Source organism: Dermochelys coriacea, chromosome 7 (genome assembly GCF_009764565.3).
Source record: "Dermochelys coriacea isolate rDerCor1 chromosome 7, rDerCor1.pri.v4, whole genome shotgun sequence".
Lineage (NCBI taxonomy): Eukaryota > Metazoa > Chordata > Testudines > Dermochelyidae > Dermochelys > Dermochelys coriacea.
In genome coordinates this window covers 108378577-108400595 of record NC_050074.1, presented here as the reverse complement: position 1 = coordinate 108400595, position 22019 = coordinate 108378577, and the positions used below count along the sequence as shown (strand labels likewise).

At 38.5% G+C, this 22019-nt stretch overlaps 1 protein-coding gene across 1 annotated transcript in view; it reads right to left on the bottom strand.

Annotated features, from left to right (window-relative positions):
* Positions 1-416: 416 nt before the first annotated feature.
* The window catches only part of FGFR2 (fibroblast growth factor receptor 2), a 97006-nt gene continuing 75403 nt past the window's right edge, over positions 417-22019 (bottom strand). Inside the window, 16 exon segments of the mRNA XM_043519734.1 lie at positions 417-2161; positions 4157-4262; positions 6077-6131; positions 6134-6213; positions 8427-8469; positions 8472-8496; positions 9903-9934; positions 9937-9973; positions 9976-10026; positions 10257-10379; positions 10381-10448; positions 11485-11586; positions 11589-11594; positions 12248-12353; positions 12355-12370; positions 15618-15765. Of these exon segments, the coding sequence (XP_043375669.1) occupies positions 2018-2161; positions 4157-4262; positions 6077-6131; positions 6134-6213; positions 8427-8469; positions 8472-8496; positions 9903-9934; positions 9937-9973; positions 9976-10026; positions 10257-10379; positions 10381-10448; positions 11485-11586; positions 11589-11594; positions 12248-12353; positions 12355-12370; positions 15618-15765 (1142 nt within the window). The 3' untranslated portion in view covers positions 417-2017.

Sequence of the window (22019 nt, the reverse complement as noted above, 5' to 3'; positions counted from 1 at the left end):
CAAAAATGAAAGATTTATAGCAATTTCTTTCCTTTTGCAACAACCTTTGACACAAAGGATAGTACCATTCAAATATTAATATAAATGCTTACTAGCAATGGATACAAACTGGCTGGAGCAAACAGAGAAAGATATTTTGAGAAACCAAATTTTTTCTTGGCATCAATTTGTTATCTGGGCAAATCACACAAAACATTTTCAGCTCAAACTAATTGTTTGCAAACACCAAAATTTATATATATTTACTCAGGTGAGTAAAGTGACTCGTGCTTACATGTGTGAAAGATGGTGTTCAAACCCCTGTACTAAAAGAATGTTTTGCTAGTATGAGATCTAATGTAAAGTCAATAAGAAGAATTACTTGATATGCCCCATCATTTGAAGTACAGGAAACTATTTTGTAAACACACAGGATTAAAAAATAAGCTGCATGACATTTATTTTGTAATGTTAACATTAATATCTGTCGAAACATTTTATTGTCCGTACAAAAGTTAACAGATGTTAATACTTTTTTCCCAAATTTTTAATAAGTAAATCAGTGTAATTCGCATTTGTATTGCATGGCTGTATCAGTGTGAATGGGTGTTTTGAAAGTAAAAACACAATACTTAAAAAAAAAAATACAAATGAAAGAATGCAGTAATATTTTGTCTGACCCCATTGCACTATGCCTGATATTAAGGAACAGTTTGGAAAAATATACTGGAGCCAGCATGAACTAATCCCTTAAAAAGATGGCAAATTGTCATTATAAATTTTCTCTCTCTTTTTAACTTATGTTACAATATAGGAACCGCTGAAAGGCTACTATCAGGCCAGAAGATCTGGAACCCATTATCAAGTCAATGAAGACAATACTAGTTAATTTGATGCATGAGCAACGCAGAGTGGAAGCTCACTCTTTTTAGAGCAGTACATTCTGCTATGGTTATAGACAAGTTAATGTCTTTCCTTACTTTAGGAACCCATTAAAGACTCTCTCTTTTTTTCCCCTCCATAGAATGATTGTGTTATTTGGGCCTTAGAAAATATTGTTCAAGTCTCCACATATGCTTTAGTGATAGTTACAAACCAGACACTTCTTATTAAAGGATTTTTTTTTAAAATATGGGAATTTTGATATTGATAAGAACAATCATCTGGCACTGAAGTTTTAAAACACAAATAAATCAAAAGCATAATTCTCCCCAAATTAGTTATATACTGTAAATATTTCTTTTTTTAAAGATCTGACAACTACTAAAGTCTGAGCAATATATCTACTAGATCTCTGGGCTGCCTGCTTAGAAATGCCATTTAAATTACAAAAACAACCCTATAAACGATTAATTGTTTGTACATTACCAATTAGTTAATAAATTAATGATATACCATTTTCCCTGAAAGCAAAGTATTTTCCACCTTTGAATGGTGAAAAATTAAGAAATTCTGTGTAAGAACAGCATTTAGCAAATAGCTGTTAAAAAAAAGAACTAATTTGCTAGGTGGATTGGAACATCCATTTTTAAAATCAATACAAAAAATAATTCATTGTAAATATATAATATATATTTATACATATTTTGAATATATTTACATACATCCAGCACCTATATACTGCATTTGTGCTCTGTAAGTGTGTGCCAACATATATTTTCTCCAAATATTACAAAATAAACAAAAAAGGCAGACCCAGAGTTTGCCTTAAGTCCAACTGGTCCATGGTACAAACAAAGTCCATTGCAGCTTGCAGTGAGCCAGAAAATTGACATGGTGAGGTACATCCATACATGGCCCATAAACATTCTTCTTCTTTTGGAATTGCTTAAGAGTTCCAAACTATATAATTCTTTACACATGTTCTGACAATCTTCCTCCAAGATACTTTTTCTTCTTCTTATATTTCATATGTACAAACAGAAACATTAGGGTCCTGGAGAAAAGAGCTCTTTACTGTGGTAGGTAGGTTGGCATTCTTGTTTCTTTATCCTCTGAGGAATAAGAATGCTTTAATTTCATGTTTTAACACTACCATTTATGTGCTGGTACTTGGGAAGACAGGGTTCATAAGGCATTGGATCAGGAGAAAAAACAGAGTCATCACCTGAAGAACACGAACTCCTAGTGTCGGGATAACTGGGTGAATACTGTTCAAGAGGTCCACTGAGGTCAGATATTCCTGTAATGGAAGAGAGAAATAATTTTATTATATAAATGACAAAAGCACATTGCCACATAATTTGGCTTTGTCATGCAGTACATATATTCACAAACAAAAATGTTCAGGCATTCTATACTAAGAAAGATCAGCTACATTCAAAATTGACTGTTGCCTATATATCAGAGAAAGAAAGAAAGAAGAAAGAAAGAAAGAAAGAAAGAAAGAAAAGAAAGAAAGAAAGAAAGAAAGTCAGTCAGTCAGTCTAAGGCAGATGTGTCATTTCCAACAACATGAGCATTAACCGCATCAGTGGAAATAAACACGCTCACCACATCAAAAGAGGACTTTTTGCTAAAATGATAAAAATGAAATTTTCATCCTAAATAGAACCATTTTTCTCTAGAATATGGTAATTATTTGGAGAAAAAGATACTTCCATTTTTATATTCCTTGGTCAGTTTGACTATCTGGTTTTAAATTTAGATTTAGATATGTACTACACTTGCATACTTATGAGAACTGAAATGAAAAATAATAAAACCATATTCATTGGATTTGGGTACTCTACACTATATATTCTGCGTCTTTCTTTCTTTCTTTCTTTCTTCTTTGTTGTTGCCTCCTAGAGCCGTGGTTCTGGTACCGTTGGGGGTTTGCAGAGGTCTTCCAGGGGTACATCAGCTCATCTAGATATTTGCCTAGTTTTACAGGAGGCTACATAAAAAGCACGAGTGAAGTCCAGTACAAACTAAAATTTCTTACAGACAAAACAAGAAAGCCAGCAATTTTCAGTAATAATGTAACGTAACATTTTTTGTATTTTTATGTCTGATTTTGTAAGCAACCAGTTTTTAAGTAAGATGAATCTTGGGGGTATGCAGGACAAATCAGACTCCTGAAAGGGGTACAGTAGTCTGGCAAGATTCACAACTACTGTCCTAGAGTAGCCATGACCAAACCAGTATAACAAAAAGGAAATAATTTCAGTTTAATCCAAGATTTGAGTTAAGCAACTTTTGCTAGAAACGGCAATTTTGGCAGGAGAATAAAGTTATTTTTTCCCTTGAAATGTTCCTTCTCTTTCAACTTCTGAAAGGCAGCTGTATTCATTTAATGCTATCTCTTCATTTGCTAAACCACAAGTTATGATCATGCTGACGAGACAAATCTTATCAGTCAGTATTTTATATTTCATTTAATTATTTGACTTAAATGATTCTTCAAAATCATATCTTAAAGTGTCAGGACTTTATGGTCATAGCTTTAAAATGAGGGCAATAATAGAGATTTTAAAACAAACACCCACATAGCAGGCAACAAAATGGTTCCTAGACTGCAGTTTTGATCTAACATAACTTCATATTTCACAAGCAATTTTTTTAAAGCTGGCCTTTGTAACTGTTTGAAGACAGGATACACATGTAGGTTAGGGAAACAGCTCCAGGGCACTGGAATGGTCTGGAAATTTCTGACACAAATGGAAGCAGGAAGTACCAGAATATGAGAGAGAGGGAGAGGAGAGCATTCTCATGAGATTTCTAGCCCAGTTTCGCAGATCCAAGAATTTCACATAATTCAGTTAATCATGAGATCTTCACCCCCACTCCAGCCCCTTTATATCACATAGAAGAGCCAAAGTGGTGTAATGGGGCCTAAAAGCCTCCTATCAAGCTTGAGGAGGATTACTGGAGCTGGCCTTGTGGAATACAGTGATAGATTGCTCCTAAAGACCCCTTGGCAAGCCCCAGTGCAGGTGGTGTGCAGGGAGGAGGGGAGGGAAGAGGGACATAGTCACAGCATTGTGGAGATTATGGGCAGCATGGTGTACATCCCGTATCTTAGCACCGGGAAGACAGCACACCCTTCTATTCTCTGGATCAGCGCTAGTTACAGGCCTGTCTATTCTTCTCAATAAAGAGTCCCCGATCACATAGACCTGCCTTTTCATATTTTAATAAATTACATTTATCTTGTTCTGATCCGCTGGTTAAGAAGTGAATATACTTTACTTACCTCATTAGTTGTGAGAGTGAGAATTCGATCCAAATCTTCTACCAACTGCTTAAAAGTTGGTCTCTGCGAAGGCACTGCATGCCAGCAATCTCTCATCATCATATAGCTGTATAAATATGCATTTCACTGGGTTAATTAACATATATATCCTTGTTGTCTGTCCATTTAATTCATAATTATTATTATTTGTATTACTGTAGCGCCTAGGAGCCCTGGTCCCTAATGTGGTCATTGTATAATACTTCACTTCTGTTAAATTAGGGCTTAGCAATGAACTTGCTTTTCTAGTTTTATACCATGGCAAATAACTGTGAAAACCCAGCATCTAGATCACAACATTTTAGGCACAGATTCAGGGAAGTACTTAAGTTTCCATCAGTTTCAATGGAACTCAATCACATGCTTAAAGTTGAGCCCATGGTTAAGTACTATGCTGAATTAGGGACTTTAGCCTCTGTGTATTGTAATTATTGCTCTCCTCTACAAGAAATATAATTTAGTGCAGTGGCCCCCCCAACTTTTTACCTTGCGCCCCCTCCCCACTTACCCCGTCCATATACCCCCTCCCAAGCTGGGGCCAGGAGTGGAGCCATGGTTTCTGGGGTTGGGGGAGACGCGGACACGGTAAGGGGGCTGGGAGAGGAGTTCAGGCGTGGGGTCAGCAGCTGGGGCCAGCAGGCGGGGCCCTGGGCCGGCAGGCCAGTACCAGGAGCAGAGCCAGGTGGTGCTTCCAATCCCGTGGGGCCTGGGCCTCAGCCACTCCCCAAATGTTCCTCCATGTCCCCCTGGAGGGGACGCCCCACGGTTTGTGGACCTCTGATTAATGCCTTTTATGTCCTAACTTTGGACCTTACCCGGGGCATAGCTTGGAGGGCAAATCAACTGGTTGTGAAACAAAACGGCATGCAAGCAAAGCATGACATTTGCCATGACAAGTATGGATTTGGCTATAAGCATGACAATTCATTTGACATATATGGCCCCACTTTCACAGGCGAGGAGCACCCACATCGCCAGCTGAAGCCAATGGAATTGCAGGTGCTCAGCCCTTCTGAAAATCTGGTCTATTCATATCAGACTGGACCAATCATGTTAAATTATTATAGAACTTTGTACTTTACAAATGGCTCTGCACTTGTACTGTACCCTAACGATATAGGACATTTGTACAGCATTCTGCAGATACTCAAAAACACAACCAGAACTAGTTATTTTATGCTTGGCTTTGCCTATGACTCAGGAGCTAAAGTGCTATGTGCAGGGATGTACCATTAACTTGCATTCTGATATCTTTCAGAATTCCAGAATATTTTGAGGGGCCCGGGGTGACCTTGTGTCTGTGCTGTGCACTCCCACAAGCCTCTGGCTTCCTAGGAGGCCAAAGGGTAGGTGTACCTCCTAGTGGCCCACTGGGCTCTTGACAACAGGAAAAGTGGCTTGTAGCATTCTATCCTGCTGGGTGATAATAAGTGGTGCAAACAGACTCTTGCACCTCCTCCTCTTTGGCGGGAGGAATGATGGATACTATAAGGACCTTTAGGGTGGAGAGAACAAAACAGGGGGAAATGTTAGTAAAAACAGTCAGGGGTCATCTTCATACCTGTTACCAAATGCAGATAATGGTTTTCCAATAGATTTTAATATGCTAGGACTGAGTGTAATAACAAATATCCAAAGATTGACTTGTTGAGATTTTTTTTTAATTGTTTTTCAACAGCACCAAAGTTAATTGAGTAAATGCCTATCCTGTATCACACATTTCCTGGAAACATGTTTCAACCATTTCTTTTTTATACGCAATGCTCCCGTTTGTAGAGTCAAACAGCTTAGAAAATGTTGGATATCTGCATGGGGTTCAAATCAGTATTAGCTGTGTGACCATGCTAGTGTTGTATTACTTCAGTAAATAATGGTCCTTACAGTTCATTGGTGCAGTTGGCAGGCTTATCCATTCTGTGCCCTTCTTTAAGCAGTTAAAAAGTTCCTCCACTGGAATTCCTGGATAGGGCGATCCTCCCAAAGTGAAGATCTCCCACATCAACACACCAAATGACCAACTACAGAATAAAAGGGAATAGTGCATAATTAAATTAATCTTACCTAGAAAAGCAAAGGCATATCCCTGAAAGAGACAGAGAACAGTGATTCCTTGTTATTTTCTGCAGCAGTTCTGTGTTTAAGGATCAGATTCTACCAGCCTTACTACGTAGAATCTGACTCCTCGAATACTTCCCATTTCACTGAGATGATTAATCAAATAAGGAACTACTCAGTATGAGAAACAATGGCAGAATCTGGTCCTAAATTTGGCCACAATTCAGCAGTCCATCCTTATTCAGAAAAATAGCTAAGCATGAAATTAACTTTTTGCATTTGCCACTTTATGCATCTGCTGATTTCAATGGGACGTAAGCACAAGTTTAGAGTAATCGTGTGCATAAGGACTTTGCTGAATAGGGATTGTCTTAAGCACATTCTTAAATGTTCCCTGAATTGAGGCCTCCGTTCGATGTTCTCCAAACTCCCAAGTTGTCAGTTTCCTGGGCTATTGTAAATAAAACTGAAATTGTAATTTACAGTATAATTATTTATAGAATACATATATGGTAGAGCGGGTTGGAAATGTTATGATAGAACATGTCTCTTTCAGAAAATGCTAATTCATTAAAAACAAAATGTTCCACAGGAATGTTGTCACTTTGGCCAATCTTTGTAGGAAACCCGGCAGGAAACCCCGAGGAGCTATGGAGCTGAGCTTTTAGGGTCCCAGAACCTTGGCAAAACTTGAAGACTACTAAAAATATAGACAGATAAATATATTTGTCAAGGCAAGGGCTATATGTAGACATATGGCAACTTTTATTGCAAGTTTGCGCAAAAAGATGCTAACATTTAATTCTATTTAAATATAAACTCTCTCTCAAAAAAAAAATTAAATCAGCTACCACTAATTTGTGTTAATGGTGTTGTCTACAAATAATGAAACGTTTCATGAAAACCAAATGTACATAATACATATTAACATTTTTTAAAAGAGTACACATTGACTTAGGATATTCAAAATTGACTAGCGTTTTGGGAGCCCAGCCTGACCCACCTTAAAGGTGGCCCAATTTTCACAGGGTGGGTGCTCAGCACTTTCTGTGGATCAGATGCCGCAAAAGATAAAGCACCCCAAAAATCACTAGCTATTCCTTCAGTTCCTCATATGGTGCATACGGTGTAACACTTCTGTGTAAGTGCAAGTGGAGGTTTATATACAGATGCAAGTGCTCTGATTAGTGCAGGATCAAACTCCTCCCGTTCCTGTCTTTTTTTTTTTTTAAACTTTGTGTTTATATGTTCAATTTCTCACGTCTGCGGTGTGCAGCATCAAGCCCTTTGGGGTTAATAGCTCTTCATATAAAAATAAAGAAATGTGCAATTTCCTATCAGCACTGTATAAAGACTATGCAACAAAAGCAATGTTAAATTGTTATGAGTAGTGTCAATTAGCGCTGTGATTCTGAGACCCAAAGAGAGAAAAAGAGAGTTCTTCTGCTTAAATCAAACCAAAGTATAGGATACAAAGAAACTGGAAAACAGTAAATATTTACACCATAAAAGAGTTTATTTTGTTTCACATTGTAATCCCAGAATTATAAGGAGTGCTAAGATTACCCTAGAAAACTTTCCTAGAAAGTAGAGCAAACCCCATGAGGTTATGTCAGCTAGATACAGTGGGGAAACTTAAAAAAGTTTGTTCCAGTTTTAGAGGTATTATTGATTCCAATTATTCCCCGTACTTAAATAGGGAATGCTTCGGGAAGCAGTAATACTTCTAAAAGCAGAATGAACTTTCAAGTAGCCACGGTATGTTTTACCTAAATCAAAGCCATTTTTAGCACAAATTTCAACAAGTGAAATTTCAGGATTATTTCCTTTTTAAAAAAAAAATAGAAAGAAGTTCAGAATATTCCCAAATCCAAGCAAATTAGATATGTGCTTTGTAGCTGCACATCCGTAAGTAAGTTCAAGGGCGGAAACTTCCGCACTGACAGAGGAGGTTAGCATTCTCCACCTTTCATGTGCTTTGAAGCCAGGCAGATTAGTAACAGAGCATTGGTTAGCAGTCTACCATAAAATCCTCACTTTCTAAGGGAGACTCCTGCTCTTCTATAATGTGTGAAACAGAGAAAGCAAGCAGTTACGATTTAGGAAAACAGGAAAAGATATAAAGATTCCCCAAACTGTAACTAAAATAAAATGCTAAAGAAAATAAAGTAACTACACATCACTTTGATGTGTGTACACTCTGTCAAACAGGGCTTCTGAGCCATCCACTTTACCGGCAACCGGCCCTGGAAACAGGATGGGGAGGTGGATGAGAAATAAGAAGCACTGAATTAAAATTGTAGTTATTCACAAGGCAAATTCAGCAATAAGATTTCTAAAATATTGATACTGTAATATAAAAAGCAAAGGTTAATGGCATGATAAAACAAACAACACATCCTCTGTGTTCTCAGAGATAACAAAGACCGATATTCTCCAGACCCCGGGCTCAAATAAATAGATGTAAACTTTTCAGACAAAATTAGCTAAGACAAAATGATCTAAGGATCCACAGAAAGAACTCTTACATGCCCACGTATCCCCCACATTGCCTGTCAGAGGGAGGAAGAGGTGGAGAGAGTCAGTAGCCTCATATGGGAGGGCCTGGCGCCTAGGACACTCTGCAAACAGATGAATTTCAGCAACTCTTTAACCAGTAGAACCAACACAGAGGGACTAGTTGGCAGGTGAGGTTAGGGCTACTGGATTCACATTTATCCTGCTCCAGTGGCCCAAACCCAAGCATGGTGGGCACAGGAGAGCTGCAGAGCACTAGAGACTTGACATTTCCAATGACGAGTCTGCAGAGGGGCTATGTCTTGCCCCAAGATTGATGGTGGAATTCTATTCCCTCCATGACAAAGACCATGGAGTTGCCCACACAAAGCCCAGTTTCACCCTTAAAAGTGCAATGGATGGTATTTTTTGAATTAACAATTTAATGTAATATATTATATTAATATTTGCACTAATATAGCAACTTGAATCAGTGGATCTCAAAGCACTTTGCATAGCTTCCATTGACTTCAAATGGAATTGGGGTTGCTCAGGGCCTCTAAAACTAGGCGAAAGGTATCTCAAACTAGGTATCCCACATCAGTGACCACTTTTTTGAACTAACTGCTTGCTCAAGATCATACCGCAGATCTGTAGTAGAGTGGTCAATGAAAACCCATTCTCCTGACTCCAATCCACTTACCACCACAGTAAAGTGTTTACAAACCTGAATACAATGCAAGTATAACCAGAAATATCTACAGTAATGTACATATTTGGGTACCATAAAAGGAAAACATTTTACTGTTACTAAACGTTTTCAGGACACCTTGGGATCTGATCTAAAGCCCTTGAGGACAATGGGAATCTTTCCATTGATTCCGTGGACTTTGGATCAGGCCTATGAAAAGCAATATGGAATGTTATCATTCATAATTAATCATGTAAATATATATTCTCTCAGGTTGTGTAAACAGATAACATTCATCACTTAGTAAAGTGATTAGAGATGCTTATGCCTTGATTACTATTTTATTTTCAGTGATTAAAAGTTAGGCTGGTGTACAAGAAGTCCATAGTATTATAATCACACTACTTTAAATGACCCACTGAAAGAAATACTGGTTCCAGAGATAAGACTTGCCAATCCACTTACATTAGTAGTCTTTTTATAATAATCTATATTATGATGTCTCTGGCCAAACCAAAGTCTGCTATTTTCATCACACATTATTTTCAGTTACCAAAACATTTCTTGCTGCTAAATCTCGATGAATGCACTGAAAAAGAAAAAAAAGAAAAATAATTGCTGAATGTGTGAATATTAAAATGAAATCATGTGCACAGAGTCATGAATCTGCTGGAACAAGGCCTCCATTAACATTTCTGCTGGTAAATACATTCTCTAGTTAACACAAAAGAGGTCAGACTAAACTGAAGTGAATTAGTTTAAAGCATCAGACAAATATTCCCAGAAAGGTTTGTGCAGCATTTGCCAATCTCTACCTACTTTCTGTGAAGCCAGTACTCCATGGCCCCTTGCCAGTTGGTACGTGCACGATACTAAGTCTTTGAATGTCATCTGCTCTTCTGGTACCCTGTTGATATCAAATGAATATTCCATTCCAGGGGGGTCGCCGTGCTCGCAGATACTCCAGCAGATTCCCTTTAGAAGCATATTCAACTATCACATACAACGGACCTTTAGATAAACAGAATAGACAGCATGAGAGTTGAACAGGGACACAGGGTAAATGATTTTTAACAGAAACTTATATAGTGCTTTCCATCTTCACAGCACTGTACACACATACATTCACTAACTAAGCTTCACAGCACCCCTGCAAAATTGGCAAGTACAATTTTAAAGATAGGGAGAAAAGAGGCAGAAACATTGTGAGGTGATTGCCCACGGTCACCCCACAAGTCAGTGGCAGAGCAGCATTAGCACTCCAGAGTTCCTAAATCCCAACCTTGAGTTTATTCCTTTTCAGACTATGCTCTCTCCTGCACTTTAAAAATTTTTCAGAACAAAAATTGCATGAACCCCCCAAAAGATTACACCGCTTTAAAAAAAAAAAAGTTAGTTTTCCTGTCACTTTACACAATTCTGGACTCCCTTATACCTCTTAATTAGCTTGTAATAACAAATTGGTAAAACATTTACAGAGTAAAGTGATTCCTTCCAAATGACACACTAAAAGTTTCACTAAAACAGGACTGAGAGTGTCAGAATAAAGTGTAAAAAGAAAAGGAGGACTTGTGGCACCTTAGAGACTAACAAATTTATTTGAGCATAAGCTTTTGTGAGCTACAGCTACATTGGAATGCATCTGATGAAGTGAGCTGTAGCTCACGAAAGCTTATGCTCAAATAAATTTGTTAGTCTCTAAGGTACCACAAGTCCTCCTTCTCTTTTGCAGATACAGACTAACACGGCTGCTAATCTGAAACCTAGAATAAAGTGTGTAAAACTGCTGTAAAAAAAACCACTTTTCCCTATAGCAGAGATAAGTTACAGAGGTTTCACACTGTACGGTATCCTCTTAACATTACAGCTGCAAGCCTGTTTATAATCAGATATGGAAGTTAAAATATTGCTGCTAAGCTAAAGAAATACCATGCACAATCCCATCACAGTATGACTGTTTCCTTTAAAACTATTGAAAAATGATGATAAATGAGACTTCAAGACCTGTTTGATGAAAGCACTGGCTAGCTTTCTGCTTTTTACTCACCATCCTGTGTACAGGCTCCAAGAAGATTGATGATATTTTTGTGCTTCCCAATCATTTTCATCATCGCCATCTCTGACACCAGGTCAGATAAGTCTTTTTCGTAGCATCATCTGCCACAAGAGAAAACAGTTCATCTAAATGTTTTCTGGCGTACCAGCTTAACTTGGGTGTAGCCATGTGTCAGATCATGTGACATCATCTAAAGGGATATGCTTTAGAATAAATGTGAACTTCTAGATTCATGTCATGTGACAAAGTCATGTGACCTGATAAGAGTGGTCTCAGTCTCTTGAAACAGACTAGCCAGCTGCCCACTGCCCCCTTCCCCGTCCCCTTCAATAACATTCTGTTTAGAGGAAAAAGCAAAAATATGGGGAGAGTGCCAAGACACTGCAAAAACCTGCAGTGGACTCTCAAGCAATTAATTGTTGTATCTTTTCTGAGAGCTAATCTTATAGCTAAGTTTATAACAAACATGTACCTGTCTACCTGGAAATGGAAAATCATGGGTATATCTAAATATATATCGCTCTCCTGTGAATGAAACCAACAGACAAGAAACTGAACAGTTCTAACAAGACTTTGATTTGCTGTAAATACACATTGCTGAAGATAAATAGGCTGTCAAAGGCACTGAATTTATACTGAAAACTGCTGAATGCTGAGTCAACTATGTGAACTCTGATCCCATATAATGATAGAGTTCAGATGCCACAGAAGAACTTTCTTGATAAAAATTACCACTTCATCTCACACCCCTTACCTTTCAGCATCTTCACTGCCACAGTAACTGCCTCTTTTGGTTTGTCTTTGGTCGATTCCAATGCTTCTGCCATGACAACTTGCCCAAAGCAACCTTCTCCAAGGGGGTTTACCCAGTGTCAGCCTAGAGGTGTAACAGAGGATTAGCACACAGCATCTGGTGAAGGGATGTAGCCAGTGAAATTCCAGAGCAAGATATAAAAGCTTGCAACAACTTGCTATAGCATGAATCGTTTATCATAAAGAACAAATGAGACTCTTGGTGCATACCAGGTTTCATGCACATTGTAGCATGGTTTTTTTTAAGTGACACCACATTGAGCATCCAATACTGCCAGAACAGTTTACTAAACCAGTTTTTTAAATCTCCCTTTATGTAGAATAATAAACACTATATATGAGGGCTAGCTGGTCAGATTTTCAGGGCTTGCAAGCTGTGTCCTTAAAATTGCTCAACTAAAATGCAATGTTTCAGATTGGCCAACAGCGGCTGAACTTTTCATATCACTATAATATGGTCATTTTCTTCTTTCCAGCCAGAGTGCAGGGTGATGAGAAAAGGGTGTTATTTGTGGTGGCTCTGTGTTTGGTTTCAACTCTAACTTGTTAACTTGAATTGGAATGATTCTTCTGTTAAAGATTGGTAATCAACACCTTTGGGACCTTTTAAATATCAGTGGCTCATGTGGTATAAACCCACAGTCTGAAGACAATAGAGAAATTAAAATGACTTCTAAAACAGTTAATTTAGATCCGTGTTTCCTCTTTCCATTTCCTGTTTCAAGGTTGGGGCAGCAAGTTTCTCTCTCATGACATCTTGAGCTGAACGGAGTAGTAAGCACAGAGACAGGCACCAGATTGGGTCACAACCCCCATTTCTTCCACTAAAGGGTCCAGGGTTGGGGGCAATGAGGTGGCCAGACAACTTTCTGCTTATGGGAAAAGGGAAGGAAGACATAGGCAAGAGGGTATGGAAAGGGGAAACTACAAGTGACAACCAAACAGCTAGTCCATAGGGAGTGGGGGTTGGGAGGAGCTGCTTCTGTAAAGCAGCTGTGAGAGTATACAGAAAGCTTCTCTCTAAATGCCTCCAAGCCTTGAACAAATGCGAGGAGCTGCCAGTGCTGATGGCTCTCCCTGGCTCTGCTCTTCCCTTGTGAGCACTGGCACCACTTACACAGAGGCAGCCTCTGTCCTTGGCTGGCCAGTTACTGATGTAAGTGCTCTCAGGAGCAGCACTTCCTCTTCCCAAAGTGCTCCCCTTCTCCATCCTCAGCAATAGGATGCCTGTTCCCACTCCTTCAGCCCCTCTCACTAGGGGCTGTGTCCCAGTATGGTCTCTGTGGGGACAATTTCCATGCTGTATGCTCTCTCCTGCCCCAGATGTCATATGAGAGAGTCTCCTAACCCTGTCTCCATCCAGGGACCAAGACCAAAACAAGCCAATCCCTAAGAACCCCAACCCTCTGTGTGACTAGATCCCCGGCGTGCAGTCTGGGACTGTGGTGGGACCGCTGTGCACCCCTGACTCTCTTCCCCCCTTACCCGTGCTTCCCCCCCCCCTTTGCCGGGAGCCAATCAAAAAAAAAAAAGAAGCACAACTACAACAAGCAACAAACTACAAGCCAAAAACTAGCCAACAAGCAACTCACAAGCCAATTAAGCCAAAAACAAGCCCAATTTCTGCATTTTTCTTGTGGGTTTGGCATGTCTGATCCAAATATGGCCCTCGACATACGGCTATAAAAACTGCTATTCAAGTTGTGTGGGTCCACTTTTGGAAGTAACATCTATTTCATATGAATAGGTATACAGGATGGGATGTTCAGAAAAAAGCACCCAGCATTGCTTTCTATCTGTTACCACTGAAGTAAAAGGGGGTTTTAGCACAGGGGTGAACAGGAATGAATAGATTAGACCAGTGCTAAATGATTTAAAAATCTCACCTATTTCCTTGGATATAACAGGGAAAACAAGAGAAAGATATTTCCAGCTGGGACAATTTGATGGACTTTCTTTAAATATTGTTCTTTAATTGAACCATAATACTAGTGAAAATGTATCAACATGCTTTGGATCTGTTTTAGTATGCACACTAGCTTGAAAAGGTACAAAGACTGAAGGACAGGGTATGCTATGCTGAGGTCATTCTGCGTTTTATCCAGAACTATAATTGAATTTAGGGTCTTGGCAGAGAACAAACATTTGCATTGAAAAATGGTTAATTTATGTGTTATTGCACTGCTAGCACCAGCATAACAATCCTGTCATTGTGTGCCTGCAGCCCCCCAACCTCATAAAATGCTTCTAAATAGCCTCCTTTCATTGCAAACCAGCTCCACCTATATTTGTGCTGAAAACGATTTTTAAATGTTTAGCACTCTAAAATGTTCCGCATTCAGTGAATCCCCCCAGGGTGAGGGCTGACAAAATTATTCATACAGACCCCGACTGTTGACCAGAACATTGCAGGTGGCAATTACAGTGTATTGCACCAGGTTTGGACTACATAATTCAAATAATTTCCATAACTGTTCTCAAACATACATGATTACAACTCCTCTATCCAACAGTTATTAGCCTGATCTTACAAAGGAAACTGTTCATGGTAAAAACAAGTTTTCTCAAACCAACCTAATGATTTTTTTAATTAATACTAAATTTACTCTTTGTTTTTGGTTTTAGCTGTGTTAATATTTCATAGCTCTCACGCATACAGATTAAACCCTGGATTATATTTATGGTAAAGACTATGCTCTAGCTCATCTTGCAGATACTCAGCTTTATTACTTTGCTAAGAATAGATTTTCCAGAATAGCTTTATTCAAAAAGAAGAAGTTCCAAACAGCCCAAAACTGATTATCATCTCCATTAGCGTTGTACTACATTTTCTATTTATTAATTACCCACATTGATTAAGAGACATGGTTTAATGGAAAGGAATCCCATGGGTCTGATTGCCCTTTAACTTTAACTACTGCTAACGAGATATTATCTATTACTGATCCAGATTGTATAAACTCTTGGCTCATTGCTAACTCACAATTAAGATTTACTACCTTTGCTATAACAAGTCAGTTATATGGATCTGCTAAAGTTTTCTACAGGTGGACTACGTTATCTAATGTCTCTGAGGGACATCTGAAAACTTTAGAATAATCAGAACTATAAAATATTGGATTCAATAAAACAGAACTGAATCTGACATTTAGAAAGGGTTCAGATATTTGGGTTTCATTTAACCATATTAGGGGAAATTATATACAGCTAAGTAATCCTTGAAGAAATTTGGAAAAGAAAAACCTCTTCAAAGTATCATGTTGTGATTTTCAGATGTCTGTAAGTGGTGTTAATGGAAACAGTCTACTTACTTATCTCTGAGACTCCCATTTGGATCCTCTGGCAGTTCAGACTCTGAGACACCTGCCAGCATTGGGGCATCAGCATTTGATGAGAGACGAGTGGTTATCCTCACCAGAGGTGTGTTGGAGTTCATGGAGGAGCTAGAATCTGCAGACAACCTGTTATTGGAATACACGATGCAAAAGAAGGAGATGTAATATTGGCCCAACTATTGGACAATGGCAATACATTATAACCAAAGAAAATGAAGAGTGGATGAAAACCACACACTTCATTTTATCTAAATAAATAAAGCACTGACTCTAATTCAATTGCCAATAAGAATGAGTCAGTTGTACAAGCAGAAAACTGTACAGGGCTAAGTGTTTAAAACACATTCACTATTAATTTAGTTGGCATCATTTTTCCTCTTCCATTTCTTAGATGATGAATTATTGAAACATTGACATTCATTTAGTTGTCCTTTTTATTATTTTACTAGGTACACCTTACATTTTTATCTTCTAAGAATTTCTATTTACTTCGTGGCAACTGGGATCACTAAGCAAGTGTAGTTTGGGGAGCTCAATGGTAGACAGAAATCCTATTGTGAGGATAGATTCAAAGCCATACCCCAACTGATTAAAGTAATAATTATATTTATAACACATCCCACATAAGATTGCATAGGGCTGCATGCAACAACATAAAAAATAAATAAAAAATGTGAAGTTTAAAAAATACCAATCCCCTTCCAAACAAACAAAACCAAAAGAGCGGTGAATTTCTGACCTCACTGAAGTCAATGGACTACTGCCATTGATTTCAGTGGGCCTTTTTACAAAAAACAACTTGTCAGCATTGTTTAAATGTTTAATTGGGGGGGGGGGGCAAAGGGAAAATGTAATGTCCTTTATTGTTAGGGCTTTTTTTTTTTTTGTTTTTTTCCCAAACTACCATCAAAATATCAAAATAGATATCACATTTTTGGTTTACTAAAACAAGTTTTTGGACAATGAAAAATGTCAATAACCATATTGATAACATTTTTTATTAAAAAATATTGAAAACAATTCATTAAAATTTTGCAGGGGGGGAATGAAAAAGACTCATGTCGAACACTGCAAAATTAAAGGAACTTTGGAATTTTGATTTTTTTTTCCCCCATGAAAACAGGTTTTAGTTCTCCCTCTCCCCAGCTGTATGGCTAGATTCACAGCTCCTCAGTTTGTGCATACAGACACCCAGGACAGACATTTGGGAATTCACAGTATAATGTTAGAGGCCCTTAGTGCTAAACCGCTAAGCAAAATGGCATCCAGCAATGTCACAGATTACATTTGTGGGATAAAAATAGTTTCTGCACAAAATAAAGAGAAGATGCCACCTTACATATGGCGTTTCCCTTGCATGCATCCCACTGTTATTCAATCTCACTGTTGCAAGATAATTTAAAAACAAAATAGCGTTTTTTCTCCCCCAGACCTCCTCACGTCTCAGGCATCTCTAGTGTTGTTGCCACCCTGTCTCTGTCTTTAGTTTTGAGTCCATCTTTTTTCTCCAGGTATTGGCGTTCTTTCTGGAAACCCAGTATCTTGTTGGTACGGTTGGATGGAGGTTCTCTTTCAATGCTGCCATCAAAACCAATCCTCACAATCAGCTGGAAGGAGGTCCTCGAAGGGGGGCATGGCTTGCTCCCATCCCAAGCCAGAGATTGAACACATCAGTATGACTAACACACCTGATCTTTATCACAGTAGGGACCAGGAGTCTTGAGATCAATCCTTAGCCCACGGCTCACATGCGCCTGAATGACATGTGACATGTCACATGTGACAGGTGTACAGTATTAGCAGGCCACATTTCACATTTGTTCCAGATATTCAGCAAACACAATTAAATGAAAAAATAATTATAAATAAAGCAGCTCCCAACCATCCCGATTCATCCAGAGAGAGAAAAACATTCTCCTGTGAATGCCAATGAAAAACACATAACATCCTTGCTGCCTCTGTGACATCAGGCTACTGCACTTTGGTTCCCACCTATATTAAACCCCAGTATAGTTACAATGCCAAAGCTCGCTAAATTGCTTAGTGCCCAGGAATAGCGTTCTAAGGTGGGTGGAGGATAGGGTGGAGGTAATGATGCTCTCAACATGGTATATTTTGATATGACTAAGAGTCTAGAAATACATTTCTAATCATGACTTCGGGTCTCTTAAGGGGGACATTCTCTTTTGTTTTGTTTTTAATGTTTTTCAGGGAAAGATCCCAAAGACTATGATGTAACATCAGGTGGATTTGGCCTTTTGATACAGCTCCCTGGGGACTGCCTATGTCTAGAAACGGTGAGAAAGGTGCTGTGGTTTGCTTTCAACAAATTAACATATTAGAAAACCATTCCATTTTACAGCTGATTGACAAACTTGCCTTCAAAAGAAATCTGGTTGCCATGGATCAACTCCAACTTCTGCATCTGTGGTATGTGGATATGGGTACAGGTGACTCTGACAACTCAAATTAAAGTTTTCTTTTACACACAAATGAGTCTCTCTTCCTCAACATCAATAAGTCACTATCCATTTATAGAAGATATAATACATGGCACAGAGGACTCTGTGCACTAAGGAAAAATAAATACCTTGCCCACTTGGTATATGAATAGACCATTATTAATACTGCTTACACGTCTATACTAAGCAGTGAACGCACTTTAACCAAAGAGTCTCCACACACTGCAATGAGCTAAGAATAATTATCTCATTTTGCAGATGGAAACAAGCACAGTGAGGTTAAAGGACTTGCCCAGAGCTACAGAGCAAGTCAGTAGAAGACCCAGGATTAGAATTTGAATTCCACTTTTACTTATCTATTTCCCTTCACAAGTGCCTTTCAAAAAATATACTTCATTAAATGAATTGATAGCACAACTAGAAATATACAGAGCAATCTGAGAAAAATGGAAACTCCACTATCCCATGCGTCTCTTACGCTCACAACTTCAGTGTTATCCTTAATTCCCCTCTTTCCTTCTTCTCTCACACTGATGCTATCACTAGAGTCTGTCATTGTTTCCATATATCTCCAGAGTCCACCCATGTCTCTACATCCCCACTGCCAAGACCCTGGCTCAGGCAATTATTATTTTCCACTTCATCCCTTCCTGTTGTGCTTTCCATACTCTCAGCTCAGGCTTCTTCAATATGCCCAAAATGTTCTCTCTCAAGGCATCTACCTTGCCTGCCACTCTGACCACATCCAGTCCCTCTTCAAATCACTTTTACAGGCTTCCCACGGTCTTCCACATGAAATGCAAACTCCTTGTGCTCACTTTCAATGATCTGCACAATCTAGCTCCTGCCTGCCTCTCTGTTCTCATCTCCTTTCATTCGTCCCTCACCTTTAATTTCCTTTAATTCCCTAATCCCTTTAATTTCCTTCATTCTGGCTTCCAGACCTCCTTCCATGCCTGAAAATTCCTCCCTGATCCAAATCTATCATCCTCTATGCCTTTCCTTCTTTAAAGCACACTTCTTCCTAGGGCCTATAAACCCAAGTCCTTTCAGCAGAAGTGCTAATGTGCCTGATTCACAGAGAATACAATTCTGTATACAACTCCCAGATCGGAAAATTAGACCTTTAGCTCAAGTTGTAGAGGCTGATACTTTTAGCTCTAGAAGTCTCCAGTTCAATCCCCTGTCATGACCAAAATGCGAAGTCATCAAGCTAACTAATGATAAACACCAAACATAAATTGAAAGAAATTGTGAAACTCACAAGACGCTAGTCCCACTTCATCATGCAGTCACACTGCTCTTTGTTCCCCTTACTTTGTTTATACGTTGTTTATTTTAGACTGAAAGATCTTTGGGGCAGGTATTCTGTCTTTATACTTGTCTGTCAAGAGTCTAGCACTCTATCAGTGCAACATAAATTTTTTTTCTATACTTCCACAACAAGGAGTAGATACCTTGGGTGAGATTCTTGCCCCACTGAAGTCTATGGCAAAACTCTCATTGATTTTAATGGTGTCAGAATTTCACCCTTTATGTCCATACCCTATATTATTTACAATTGCGTCTCTGTCCTTCTGTGTTAGCTGAGAAGCTCTTAAGTGTTACAAAGCAATGAAATGACATGTAAGTGAACAGCATACTTCACAAAATCAGACACATCCAGGAATTTTCCACAACCACAAATAGGTAGAACTCATGGTGGCAAGCAGTTACTGAGAGAAGTAGTTTAAAAGCAAAAATGGAATTTGGACTATTCCATCGAAATTTGCTTGGGCACTATTTAAGTTTTGGTAAATGCAGCAAGAGTGACTCTCTTGATGCTTGGCAGGTAGAATTATTCATAGGTGATGATCATACTCACATTTAGTAGCAACTTAACAATCAAAAACAGTTCACATTAAAAACACCAATTTGCAGAACTCTGAGTAAAGATTATAGTGATCTGACAGATATTTTCCTTCATCATCATAGCCATTGCTAAAAGAAAAGGAGTACTTGTGGCACCTTAGAGACGAACAAATTTAACAGCCACTGCTGTTTTCAATAGACACTGCACCATGAAGGTGTGAATAAAATGGTGTGTTATTTAGTTAATGCACATCAAAGAATGATCTGAAATGGGTTTTCAGAATTTTATTTCATTCATAGGATATCATTAGTACAAATAACTGTCTCTTCATCTTTGATCATTTGCTTGCTCTTAACTTAAAAAAGGATTGTAGTCAGCGGTTTTAGAGGTTAAAAACATGTTACATTTAAACTTGGAATAAACTGTAAACATAAACATAGAAAATTGCAAGAATGTTGCAGAAAAACAGCTGGAATTTTTTGCCAATTTCCATTTCAATATAACTGAACCTGTTTACTTCAAACAGTAACTATGTAATTGAGTAACCTCTATATGAAATAAAAGTGCATTAGCTTGGGTATGACAGACGAGTGACATCCAGAAGGATTCTCCAGTATTAGTCATGAGGAAAGGAATAGACCATGCTCACAGGGAATATAATTTTGATTGCTTAATTGGAACAGTGCAAGAAGTTATGGAAGCTGAAGGGCTATAAAAGCCCTGCTTGAGAAAAGAGGAAGGCAGACTGAGTTGGCCCTTGGTCAGAGAAGGCCCTCTGAGGTTAGACAACTATTTTAAAATGACATTTTTCCCCTTCTATAATAGCAAAAATAAGCCTTTGAAATCTACATCAAGCATTTTTGTTTATCCAGTATCGGACCACACTATATAACAGTGAAGAATATTCCACCTAGGTGAAGCTCAATGACATATACAGCAGTTTTAACCTACTTGAATATTTTTAAGGAGTCATGTAGGAAACTCACATTTTCTTGCACATTATATATCCCTTTTTAAGTAGATCACTGCTGCCCCATGCTTCTGGGGACATGGGCAACCTCATCCCAGAGCTTGCTGCTTTGCTAAGATATGCCTCAAAATTCAGAATGAAGAATTCATTTCAGCTGTGTGGGACAGCAGGTTTTGGTTTCAACTGTGTAATGATCTGAGAGATTTATGGTGTAAATATTAAAGGCTAGACTGTGCCTTTGAGGCAAAGCCCAGTGTTAAGGAGATGGAGAGAAACTGCACTGTAGTGAAGACCCAAGGCAGAATTTTGGCTGATTCAGTCACAATTCCTTCTGGAGCATGCATGATGCAACAGATCCTCTGCGCCAGCCTTTAAATGGGCTAGTGTGGTACACATTCTCCTCACTCCTTCTTGAGCAAGTTCACTGAATACTACACAAGGAATTGAAGTTATGACCCTGCTCTTATTCCATCTCTCCTTTTGGAGGATCATTCTAGAACCAACTTCACTACCAAACTTGTACAGTCCCTTAACTCCCTAGACTCTGTGGCTAGCCCACCCGAACAAGCTTAAAATGGGGAGCAAGGAGTCTCCCACTCATTCCACCCCTTATGCATCTACCTCAGTGAGTCTTTATAATGAAGTAATTGTCTTTGGGTTGAATGCACTCAATTTAACCAGTTCAGAAAAAAAAAAGATTTATATACTGTATGGGTACCAAAATATAAATAAATCTTGGATGGTAATTCAAGTTTAATGTGATGAAATTAGCTGTGGAAGAGCATGTAATTTTGAGTAATTGATTATGAAGGGATTTTCCTGCATTTATGATTTATGCAGATCTAAAGCCTAGATCTGTCAGTTCTGCAATACAGACTGTGATGGTTTAGCAGTGAATGTCTACTTTCTGTCTCTTTGAAGGCTTCAGTCTAAAAGCTAATCTGAAGTCACATGCATAATTAGTAAGTAAGCAATGCAATCAGCTATTGACAGAAATCCTGATAATACATCCCATCTGAATGACTGCACCTAAGAAAATACAAAGCAAATTCATTAAGTGAGGAGTCTTACTACATTATAAGCATTCAAGCCAT